Below are 12,500 nucleotides of genomic sequence, written 5' to 3' on the forward strand. Positions count from 1 at the left end.
GTTTGCGAGGTAGCGCAAGGAAACAGACGAAAGAAATGGCCCAACCCCCCCCATACACATGTACATACACACGTCCACACACGCAAATACACATACCTACACAGCTTTCCATGGTTTACCCCGGACGCTTCACATGCCTTGATTCAATCCACTGACAGCACGAATATATATATATATATATATATATTCAATGTTGGTAATGTAATTTTTAGGTGCAAAGTTTGTGCATGTGGGAAACAGACCATGGAATTCATATTCATATTCCAAGAGCAAGGTCTCTCACTGGTACATGTCATCTCACATAGTATAATGATGGTAGAATATGCGAGTCCTTTTCTCTTCTCTTTCTTGCTCATGATTATAAATTTTCATCACGGTGTGCATTGGACGAAGACTGAATGATTCAGAGCTAAGAGTGCGCGCGCACACACACACACACACACACACACACACACACACACACACACACACACACACACACTAATCTACCGCAAAAATACTGAGAGAGAGAGAGAGAGAGAGAGAGAGAGAGAGAGAGAGAGAGAGAGAGAGAGAGAGAGAGAGGGTGTAGAGCTACATCGCAGCACCCACCCACCCCAGAACAAAAAAAAAAAAAATCTATATAAAGTTGTGAAGAGCGAGTGGTCGTGTGAGATGCGTGTCGTCGAGCTCTCGCGGACTGAGTGTCAGCGGCACCACGTATGGCTGAGGTAGAAAGAAAGGATCTGCAACCCATGGAAAAAAAAAAAAAAAAGGGGGAGGGGCGAAAACCCCGCACGGGCAACGAAGTGCTTACCTCACCGCACACCCGTCACTTTTCCCTCGGTCGGTGGCGGCTGCCTACACGAGAGAGAGAGAGAGAGAGAGAGAGAGAGAGAGAGAGAGAGAGAGAGAGAGAGAGAGAGAGAGAGAATATATATCGAGCACTACACCCCCCCCCCCCCCCCTTCTTACCATGTGATCCACTATCGCCCACAAAACAACTCCACTCCCCTCCCCTCGTCCAGGGGGGGATGAACACTCCCCTTCCTCCCCCTTCCCAATGGATCCGGATTGAGCCAGTTCCGCAGCAAGCGAGTGGTGCTGGGCAGGAGGAGGAGGAGGAGGAGGAGGAGGTCTGTTGGGGTCGATAATCTCGGAATAAAAATAAACTCACGATCCTATTCCTTGCTCGGGAATTATCGCTAGATCTTGCCAGGATCCCAGCGTCTTCCTTGCTCGGGAATTATCGCTAGATCTTGCCAGGATCCCCGCGTCTGTAATATTCTCAAGTTTATGTCAGAATTTTGAAACTGATTAAGGGTGAGTTACACAGGGCCTAGGATCAATACACAATATTCGTATAAATAAACCTTACCCGATATATAATGTAATCAGAGCGTTAGGGCACACGATCAGTTGATTCTACTTCATTAGAAAAATCTTCGCTTGCTCAACTAAGTGAGAAAAGGAAATCGAAATGAAAAATGAAACGTGAAGAATTACGATGACTGGATTCAAAATTACAATTTTTCTTTTTCTGTCTCTATACTTCAAGTTTATGGTTATAGATACAGCAAATATGACGGCGTGTTGATGCATCAAATGCTGCATTTCGGGAAGGATGAAGGCTATCAGATTACATATGTTTTCTACCACTGTCATCCTCCCACTCCGTCCGACGCTTGCTTCCTACAATATGCTTGCTTGCCTCCACCTACCCTCTGCTGTGTGCTAACCACTTATACTTAATCGTGGAGAGACGCTATTGTCTATGTCTACTTGGACGAATCAAATCTACGATGAATCTTAGCTTAATGCGGCATGTGGCCTTACCTAACCTAACCTAGTGTGGCTCGACCTACCACCACAGCAGCGAGGGTTCGGCGAGGCCCTTCCTCCCTCTCTCGGGCTGGTTGTAAACACACACGTGGTCTGCAGCGTGACGCGTGAGCACCACCACAACTCGAGTGTTTTCTCAGGATGGCCCCCGACAAATAAAGATCTAAGCAAATGCGAATTGAAATGCTGAAAACTCATAAAAAAAAGTTCATTTACAGGAATAGACTTCGTTATAATGCAGTTTAGGACAGGGCAGGATTCGTTGTATTTAGTGATGATATTGCCAGTCTAGCGCAGTTAAGTGCCATTTTATCGTACTACATGAACGCTTTCGCTATCCCAAACTTGTCCTATTGCGGTGTGGCGTGGCCAAAACACTCTCTGGCCAATCATGGACAAATCGATCTTGTGAATCATATACCTGGTTTACTATCATAATTCATATTTTCTCTGGCAATCCTGGAAGAAGAAATACACACACACACACACACACACACACACACACACATACACACACACACACACACGGCTGGTGAGGCCGGCATGAAGGTGAGGGAGGTTCCGTCGTCCTACGAAGTGGCAGCGAACTGTGGACGGTGATGTCTCATCTGCCGGCTCCCCCTGCACTCCGTATTTTTTTTCCAGGATGCACAAGGTGGACAGTGGTGAATGAGACGCTTGCTAATACATCCCCGAAAAACCGTCTGAAATCATTTCATTATCGGTCCTTCAAAACTGTCGTGAATTAGGTCAACCAATGCTTCATTTTCGTTTGTTACCTCTTTAACGTTTTGGGGAATAAGATTTGTGCTTTTGAGAGTCAACAAGCCATTCACACTGCGGAATTATGAGTGGGTGGGGGGGGGGGGGGGGAGGCTACGAATCTGAGATGAATGAATAAAGTTACGAATGAATAAAGTTACGAATAAATAAAGTTACGAATCTGAGATGAATGAATAAAGTTACGAATGTATCTTTCTATGGGTTTGAAAGATTCCATCGGGAAATGCAAAGTTTCAAGTTAACGTCATCCTCTTTTCAGTGATCCTAGAACCACATTGTCTGATACTTAGGATTATTCATCAATTTTTCTTAATTCATCATATGGTGTCTGTACACACTTGGTGATCGAAACATCAGGTGCCGATATGAGTTCCAATACAGTCTCAGTGAAGGCAATAATTGTTGCACCTTACAAATGGTGTTACTTACAAAGGTCCCATCTATAATGAAGATGAATTTTACTCTTGGATGACTCTAAATGTAATCAGCAACAGAGGTAGAATGTTATAAGAAAAAAACCGAATCGAATTGCTTCTAGCGTAGACAGTTAAAACAGGTCTTTTCTTATATATATAAATCTCTGAGTTTAAAAGTTTACTAAAGGTAATGTGGAGTACGTAAAATAATAATTTCGCTTGACATATATTCCCGTTATGGTAAGCATTCTCATACATCCTTCAAAGTTTTCATGGGGCTTTTCTTAGATTAGCTGGGCTGGTCAATACCAAATTCTCTCATACGGAAAGTTTGGCTATATTACGTTTGGTTATATATATATATATATATATATATATATATATATATATATATATATATATATATATATATATATATATATATATATGAGGATATTGATTGGATCTCCACCCGCTGTTGTTCCAGGGGAAAACCGTCTCTGTTCATCCTGGGCAAAATCATATCCACTCCTTTACGGCGTCACCTACATTTTCTCAGCTTCAGGAAGACTTTTTGTCGTCGCCACCGTGATCTCTGTTGACATTACTAGATGCTGAAGCATCGAGGACTATGAAAACTTTTGTCCTGAATCCTAGATTCTAGTGATTCTAAGGTCTGAGGTGCGTACGTGACGGGAGACATGGGTCCGCAGAGAGGCCCCGCGCACCATCACACAATGAAAACCACTTTCTCGGCTCTGTGACTAATACAAACCACATGCCATACATTTAACAACAGGCACTGACGACGTCGAAGCAGAAATTTCACGTTACAAAACTGATTGAAAGCCGTTCAAAGCTTGAAAAACAGGCCTAGAGCAAGAAAGCCATCTCGTAACATTTTGAAATGAACCGCAACATTATGACATCCCGACCATCCATATCCAGAAGTGGTGACCTGAACACACACATCCTCTTACCGTGTATATCTGTTGGACGAATCTCATACACCAAATCAATAAATGATGCAGGGCGATATCTGCAGGAACATCAGTTGTTGCGTGATAAATGCGAAATCCTTATGACCTGCTGTTTACTTCATGGCGGAGAAACCTTGGCGTGGGATAAGTCAACGTAACTAAACAAGTGGAGAAGTTTCAGATAATATGGAGAGTTTTCGTAAACTTCCAACCCGTCACTTGTCCCATATTCTCGACCTGTTGAGCCTATTTTTTCTCCTCGGAATTATCCGTTCCGTTGACGAGAGAAAGTATCGCATATCGTCACAGCGGCAGATTTTACAACTCAACAACAATTGACCAAAAAATCCCTTGAGAAACCACTCGACGTCCGTGTTACTACCTATACAGAGGATTATCTTGCCGCAATAGGTGGCAACTGTGGCCGAGGCTTTGTATATATTGCGTCGCTATGAGTGTAGCGACATACTAGTCTTCCGCCAGGCGAGTGGTTCGTTACCCTTTAGTTTGTCAAAGATGTCTTCTCATCGTTGTGCCCGAACTCTGCTCTCACGGGCAGCAGCATTGAAAAGCACTGCAGGATTTCAGGTATTTATTCATAAGTGCACCGTTTGATATATTTATATATAGTGAAATGAAAATTGTGGCGAATGTAATGTTGAGTGGCATGCTGTACTGAAGGGCACCTTCAGACTGCCTACAAGCACAAAAACTTGTTTTTGCCAAGTGTTTCTTTTTCTTTTTTTTTTTTTATTTGGTTTATGACGTTTGGAGAATGTAGTTTCATTTGGAGAATGCAGTTTATAGTGCCCACAGTTCGTTCGAATGGTTTAGTTGCCTGGAGTATGAAATGCAACTGTTCCTTTTTTCATGTTGCACGTGTATGTGGAGGGATCCCATTCCATGACTGAAAGTTAAGGTCACACCATTCTTATCTGCTGGAAGTGACTGTGACGGATTTCATGATTGTATCTTGATCGTGGTAGTGTTGAAGGTGCTTTAAGTAGTTATGAGTGTATTTAGGCTGTTCTGAAGTGCTAGTGATGATGTTAGTGCTTAGCCTAACTAGGTTGTTCTGAAATGCTAGTGATGTTAGTGCTTAGTTTCATTTATCTGTTGCCAATGTGGCGTGAAGGAAATGAGGGCCCCATTCTTTGCGGTTGACATGAACCAAAATTTTATTGTGACAGATTTGTTCGTCGCCAAGAAGAGTTGAAGGCTGAAGACGCTACAAAGACGAGAGTGCTTGACACCATCAGGTTATAGCAATTGAATGATTTTTAAGTTTTATCGTTATTTTAATTAAATTTTTACTAGACTACATGGATTTCAGAAGTAAAAACAAATCATTTTTAGATAATTACTCTTGATATAATGGCCATTTTCCTACTGCCAGTCAACTATTAGTAAAGCTTCAGAGCAATAAGAAAATTAAACTTCAAAAACTACTCTTTATTTTTGTAACATTTAAGTTCATAACATCAGAAGGCAGTTCAGTCACAGCAATACTGAAGAGTGCGCGTTTCTTGTTCACAGGCAAGACGACAGACACACATGTGCGCCCACAGTCGCAGTTTGAGCTTAGCAGCTGCAGCCCGCCAGCAGCTGGCTACTATGGAGGCACCACGCCCAGGTATGTGTGTGACGCCTAGTCCTTAACACCTTTTTTTTTTACATAAGCATAAAGTGAAATTACATCCCACCGTAAACTATTTTGTATGCCACAAAGGGTTTGTTCCATGGACTTGTAGCTTGATTTCCAGTGATATGTGTTATACCATCTTTTAAAAGATGCTCTTCTACCATAGGCAGCGGTGTGGTGTCTGCCTCGACCGGCAGTCAAGCCCTCCACGTCAAATTCTGTGATGGTAGAACTAGTGAGATCCCATACGCCTGGCTGAGGGACAACTGTCAGTGCCACAGATGCTCCAGCGAGAGAGGTCTGGGAAACAATGAGTTTGAGGTTGCCGCTCATCCAGAAATTATTCAGGTAAGACATTCGGTTGATGATATATATATATATATATATATATATATATATATATATATATATATATATATATATATATATATATATAGTAATATTGCTTATTTACCAGACTGACACATTTCTGAACTTCGATTGGGAAAAAATTACTTTGAAGAGCATACTAATACGGATATGTATACAAAAGTTCAGTCTCCTGCCGCCTTTCACTTAAAACTTGGAACTCGCTCGTTAAGTAGATCTTAAAAACCCTTTTGCGGTTGAAAATATCTTCAGTACTATTATGAGGAAAGATCTAAATAGGTTCTCGCTTAGAACCTCTATAAGGCGGTGTTTGATAATTTACTTTTTCCATATTTCCCACAGTTTGGTCCTTTTTTTTTTTTATATATTTGATTGTTTTCATATGTATTTCAACATTTTTTTTAATATGTATTCAACCGTATTTTATAAGACATTAACAAGCAATAAATTATCAGTTAAAGTTCAATTTTGATCGTTGTTTTTCTTTAACAATATTACAAATATCATGAACGTTGTATATTCCTGGAAGGAGTGAAATAAATGAAAACGTTTTCAGTATTACTTGTGACACTTGATGAAAATTTAGTCTTTGCTTTAGAATTAATGGTCATTGTTTCCTGTTACCAGAGCAATGTGTTCGGTGTGGTAGTTGACTGGAGCGATGGACACATCAGCAAATACCCTGGCGAGTGGTTGCACCAGACGGCACACCATCTCTGCACCAGCTGAAGGGTACGTTAAGGCCCCAGATGGTCCATCCTCTCCCTTCTTCATAATATTTTTGATAAAAACGTTTTAAATGTATTTGAACATGACGTTTTTTGTGAACATTTATATTTGTTACACTGACCTTACAATATTTTTTTTACTATTTTTTTATTTTATTTCAATCGCTGACAGTTTTCTTTTTGTTTCAGTCTTGATTGGATATCCAGCAGTGGTTGTCACGCGGTCACCAGCGTTACTAGGCACTGCTGAGCCATGACTCGTCGAGTCCTTAAAGAAGCCGACTTTTGGAAAGTTACCCACGAATATTTTTTTCAGTGGCAAGAGAAGAAAGAATCCGTTATTCTGTTCCTCGTTTCGGTTCTGGACATGGAGAGGGTATGATTCAGTCAAGTAAACTGCTCCTCTGGGGAAAATGGCTTCACCCAGTTTCCAGTTCCTGATTCTTGTATGATTGCCATGTTTACACGTTTTTTGGAACCTTTGTATCATTGTCTTATGCTCTGGCTAAAAATGAAAAAAAAAAAAAAGGTTTATCTGTGAGTGGTGCCAAGATAGGATGTGTACAACATATGTATTATGTTATTTATAGTCTAAGGATGTATACCCAAGAGTGACGGGTAATCATTTATGGGCATCACTTCTTGGTGCCGCTTGAGTAAAGGCCAATGACTTGGGCTAGTGATACCACAGGGTTTTCTCCTGGGACACCCGCAGTTAACTGCTAAAGTTGATGCCAAAATGAGCGTCTAGCAGACCGTGAGAGAAGTCACCAGCAGAGCCATACAAGGTCACTAAATGTGCGGTATATACCTTGCTTTCGTGAGGCAGAACTGCACGTGGAAATGTCCTGAAAAGACATTTCTAATAATTTTTATAGTCTGCACACTTGAATAAAAAGTTTATGAAAACTGATTTCTTGATTTTTCCTAAATTTGATGAAAAGTGTACACTCCATACTTTCTAATACTGAAATATGGAAAATTCAGTTACTACATTGATATGGTGAAAATCTGATACGAAACCCAATAAGAAACTTGTTTTAAAAAACAATAATGCTGGGTGGTCTGTGAGACCATAAGGGGTGGTTTGTGTGACCCTAAGGAGTCGCCAAATGAAAGATGACAAGGGGTAAATTAGTTGGACGAGCTGTGTCCGACCAGCTTCTACATAATAGTTCTCTTGGTAACAAAGGCATTGCAGGAAAGGAAGAGTTGTAAAGATTATGAAAACCAAGGCCATCATATTACAGGTGTATATTTCCGCACAGTATCGATGGTGATTATAGTCATTCCTAAGCACAAGAAACTGCGCATGGAATGCCTTAGGTGGAAGTCACTATTATGTGATCAAGACTTACGAATTCGCCTACAAAAAAAGAAAAAAAAAGCCAAACGAAATCAATTACTCTAAAAGTTAACAGCTTAAGCCTCCAAGCAAGCAATGCATTTTACATGGACTTTTATGTTTGTTTTTATATGTATTTTTCCCCCCGGTATGCAAGATATTTGTTTGAAAAGCTAGCCAGCGCACTTGACATAAAACATAACATGCGTCGTGTGTCAGCCACAGTTGCAAGCTACGACTTGGCGAGGGCTAGAACCACTCATTAAGTAGGCTCCAGCAGTCCGTCCAAACGCCACTTTACAGACATAAGAAAAAGACAAAATACTAGCCTTGGTATGTGGCCAGCCGCCTATTATCCCTGGAGCGAAGGCTCCTTGTCAAGTCTTCCTCCCGCCAATTATCCCCAGAGCCAAGGCCCCTTTCAAGTCTTCCTCGCTCGCCCAAATGACGCCACACAACGGCGTCCCTTTTACACCACCCTGCGTCTCTTTTGACGACCTAGGATCCTTCACAACTGACTGACTCCCCTTCTCTAATACGGTCTATTCGTCTTGCTATTTTGTTACTCATTTGGACACTGCCTCATTAAGATACTTCATCATCATTTGCTTGTTCGAGGGTTACACCAAGAGTGACAAGGGTCACCTACGTCCAGGATGTATATATCACTGGGAGTTCTGTTTCGTCCGAGTACTTTGATCACACCAAAGAGTCTTAACATTTCCCTGCTATTCGCACAGTCTTGACCTGCAAGGGCGTCTCGAGGGATCATGGGTACCATTACAGAAATTGGTCCCGGGTTAATTATAGACAGAAATACTATTTGTGTGTGTGTGTGTGTGTGTGAGTGTGTGTGTGTGTGTGTGTGTGTGTGTGTGTGTGTGTGTACAAAACACGTGAAGACTATACTTGCAAATCTCACAAGGAAAAGGTTAAAGCCGCAGCGTTTTTGCTTATACTCACGACAGCCTCAGAGATATACAAGGAACACGAGGACTCCTATGATTAAAGTAAATGCATGGCTAATGATAACTCATCCAAAAATCAGATGAAAACATGAATATCTTTGGACTACCAAACGTCAAAAGTGAGACTAATTTGTTGGTCCTAAAATTAATCCTATCACGGACAACTGCGGTGTACCGCCTGGCGTTGTTGACATTGACGGGTTCATGAGCCAGCATCCACGGTCGAGCTTTAAAAAAAAAATAAAAAAATAAAGTACAATCATCCTGCTTATTTTTTGTTTCTATCTTCATCCTTTGCTATTTGTACAATCCTTTTTCTAATGATAAATCAATTTATTTTGTCCCAGGATCATCATCTGAAGATTCACTCCCAAACCCTTGTTGTGTTCTGTGTTTAGGTTAGTTTTAAACCATAACCTATCTAAACCTAACCTAACTAACCTAACTAACAATGATCTTCAGGTTATGCATTTTTCTAACAGCTACAACCTGAACCCTATTTCTTTTTTTGAATAATGATCCACCTTCTCTAAGGTCTATATACCACTCTCTCTCTTTTTCTTTTCCTTCTTTTCGCCTTTTCTTCTTCGGGCAAGAACCCCTTACCTCATTGAGGAGGTCCTTCGTGCTGGCTGGTCCGGAACCTTCGGCATAAATACGAGAAAAGTGTTTGCCAGAAGCCTCACTGGTTGGTGTTCCTGGTGTCAGGGACTTGTGTGTGCTTATCACTTCTTTAAGTTATACTTCCTGCGTCCCCCACCTCTCTGTGTGTAGCCCCCAAGGACCTCTTGAAATATAAAGGAAGGCCTGACGGTCCTGCGAAAGCTTTCCTCTCTTATATTAATTTTTTTATCATTATACTTTGTCGCTGTCTCCTGCGTTAGCGAGGTAGCGTAAAGTGATGCAGTTCAGTCACAGAATAACAAATATAATAAATATTCATCATTGGTTACACGTTAGCATTTACCGACAGTGACCGATATGTTTACGTGACCTGAAGCCTATCAATCCTTTTACACACCTAGCCTCACCCCAGGCTGTAGACCTGACTCATAAAGGACGAAAGGCTGTATGAGAGAGGGAAAGATATAAGCAGGAAGAGATTTCAACAGCACAGCTGTTTGAGGGAAGAGCGAGGTATCAAGAAACTCGTCTATGGTTTTTCTTCATAGCTCTTCTGTTGCCTCGTATCGAGCTTCCTCACTGATCGATCTATCTCTGTAAACTGTCGATGGATCAACCTTTTCCTCCTCATCCTCCTCCTCCTCCTACCAACACAGGTGTCCCTCAGGGACTCTGTCCTGTCTCGTACGCTCTTCCTCGTGTTGATCAAGGATTTCCTGCCTTCAAATGATTATCAAATGTCCTCAGACGCTGACGACTTAACACTGAGTTCCTCAAATGCTTTCATATCCTCTCCAATGCCTTTTGCTCGATGCAAGTCTTCTCTCGTCACGAGTGATAGGATTTCCTAGGGGAGTCTAATGCCTTTAAAAATCCAGTCTCTTACAAACTCTCACCTTTAAACAGCCCCCCCCCCCACCCCACCACAATTTTCCTGTCTCCTCTGATGGCTCTGCAATCCCACAACTCACCACAATAAACACAAACACTAACAACGTAACATTTCGTCTATCTTGACAAACTCACAGTAAACATAAACAGTCCAGTCTGCCTCGAACAAACTGGGAAATGCTGTTCAGAGGAGGAAAATTCTCCTTTTACACAAAGGACTCATCCAACTTTGTACAATACGCTGCGCTCACATTTGTCTACTTAGCAGAGCAGGTATTCTGCCTAGGCATTTTGCGTATGATGTCATAGAAGGGCATGGCAATTCGTTACTTTATGATAACACTGACGCAACAGGTAAGTGATATGGTGTAGAACGTCATTACGATAGCTTTTGCATGTGCACTAGCCATAAAGTATTATTCGCACACGAAAATAAAAAGGGGTACAATGTGGAGAAGAGAGTACACACACTGTGTATAACCTGAGCTTTATATCTATCCAGATACATATGTATTCATACAGACAAAGACATTTCAATGTTATTCATTCTTTAGTGATATGATCACGAGTATTATCATCATCAATTAATCACTGCAGGACGCCTTCGTCTCAAAGGGCGTCCTTGGTCTATGTAAGTCGATGAATATCACTCAGCTTTCTATGGACCGACCCTTGTCTTCAACACTGTCTTCTCTGAGTTATTTACCCATCGTTCATATTTGGGTCGAACACACACGATTCCTCGCATCTAAGAGTGGGCGTACGTGACCCACAGCACATCATTCCCCCTACACGCCCGACCTCACTCCCAATGGGGACGCCTTTACACCGAGCGAGAGATCAGCTGACCAACCTCCTCCTCCTCCCTCTCCTCCCCCCCCACACCACTCACAGTTTACCCCCCCCCCCCAGCCAAGGTGCCATTGGGTTATCGGCTGCGGCTGGTTGGTACCTGGGATGAAAAGCACCTTGACCATCCTAGAGGATTAATTTCACATCACAGACGGGATCTATGATGATACAGACTCTGACTGACGTCATACCTTCTGTCATACGAACGGTATAAATTGATTGTTAGGAACAAAGAGGACGTGTCACTTTACGTGTTTTCTTTTCCTAAGTTTATCGTCGCTTCTTAGAATAAAGGAAGGTTCCATAGCTTCCATGTTACCTCCGATAATAAATGTATTTGACCACATTTCAAAGAGGAATGTTACTTTACATGCTCACAACTCATTCATGTCATCCTCTGTAGGTACTTTACGTACCTGACCTGAAGACATCTTTACAGCAAAGCAAATAAAAGAATGTAAGTTGGATTCCCTCTTTCTTATACGCATAACCGAGCGCGTCTGACGAAAGGAAAAAAAAAAGAGATTCCTTGTATAATCCCATCGAACACTTGGGTACGTCGTATTGTATGACCCATCGCACTGGAGTAAGTTGCCAGACACGCTCTTGATGTAGCTACCACCACCACCACGGAGCGTCTGCACTCCAGCATCTGTTGCTATCTAATGTATCACCATTTTCTTTTTCGTCATACGTCACGTTCTGCCTAAAACGGACGAGACAGAGATGCATAAACAGCGCGCAATTCAGGTTATTGAAGTTTAATGACAAATTATTAGGTATGTGACAAGCGTATAATAAGCATTCACTCCAATGTGCCCCAGGATCGAACCTGGGTCAAATATAATCCCCTAGCTGTTGAGTAATCTACCAGAGTTCGAATCCTGGGCACACAAAAGTGAATTATATATATATATATATATATATATATATATATATATATATATATATATATATATATATATATATATAGCTAATCCACTTTCAACATCATTCAAAACAATCGAAAAGAGGAAAAATAGAATCTATACATTCAATAATCAACATCATCTAATAATATTTGTACAAATACAAGCCTCACACACTTCCCTCTGGTGCAACT

The 12,500-nt window shown here is 41.5% G+C and overlaps 1 protein-coding gene and 1 long non-coding RNA gene across 3 annotated transcripts in view; one reads left to right on the forward strand and one right to left on the reverse strand.

The window, feature by feature from the left end:
• The window catches only part of LOC139755293 (uncharacterized), a 270,998-nt gene that overhangs the window by 209,705 nt on the left and 48,793 nt on the right, over positions 1 to 12,500 (reverse strand). The gene's annotated exons all lie outside the window — the stretch shown is intronic.
• On the forward strand, positions 4,412 to 7,627 carry LOC139755640 (gamma-butyrobetaine dioxygenase-like). 2 transcript variants are annotated; one of them, XM_071674248.1, is made up of 6 exons: positions 4,436 to 4,567; positions 5,170 to 5,238; positions 5,516 to 5,612; positions 5,788 to 5,969; positions 6,618 to 6,722; positions 6,908 to 7,627. In XM_071674248.1, exons 3-5 carry the CDS (start codon positions 5,534 to 5,536, stop codon positions 6,717 to 6,719), a joined length of 363 nt encoding a protein of 120 aa, XP_071530349.1. In that variant the 5' UTR covers positions 4,436 to 4,567; positions 5,170 to 5,238; positions 5,516 to 5,533; the 3' UTR covers positions 6,720 to 6,722; positions 6,908 to 7,627. The 2 variants fall into 2 exon arrangements, with proteins under 2 accessions (XP_071530348.1, XP_071530349.1); XM_071674247.1 differs by lacking the exon at positions 5,170 to 5,238 and having other exon boundaries at positions 4,412 to 4,567.

This window comes from Panulirus ornatus, chromosome 19 (assembly GCF_036320965.1).
Source record: "Panulirus ornatus isolate Po-2019 chromosome 19, ASM3632096v1, whole genome shotgun sequence".
Taxonomy (NCBI): domain Eukaryota; kingdom Metazoa; phylum Arthropoda; class Malacostraca; order Decapoda; family Palinuridae; genus Panulirus; species Panulirus ornatus.

Coding starts and splice junctions, on each gene's coding strand:
- LOC139755640 (XM_071674247.1), top strand. CDS start 4,496: ATGTCTTCTCATCGTTGTGCCCGAACTCTGCTCTCACGGGCAGCAGCA. Junction 4,568..5,515: donor AAAGCACTGCAGGATTTCAG/GTATTTATTCAT, acceptor TCTTGTTCACAG/GCAAGACGACAGACACACAT. Junction 5,970..6,617: donor CTCATCCAGAAATTATTCAG/GTAAGACATTCG, acceptor TCCTGTTACCAG/AGCAATGTGTTCGGTGTGGT.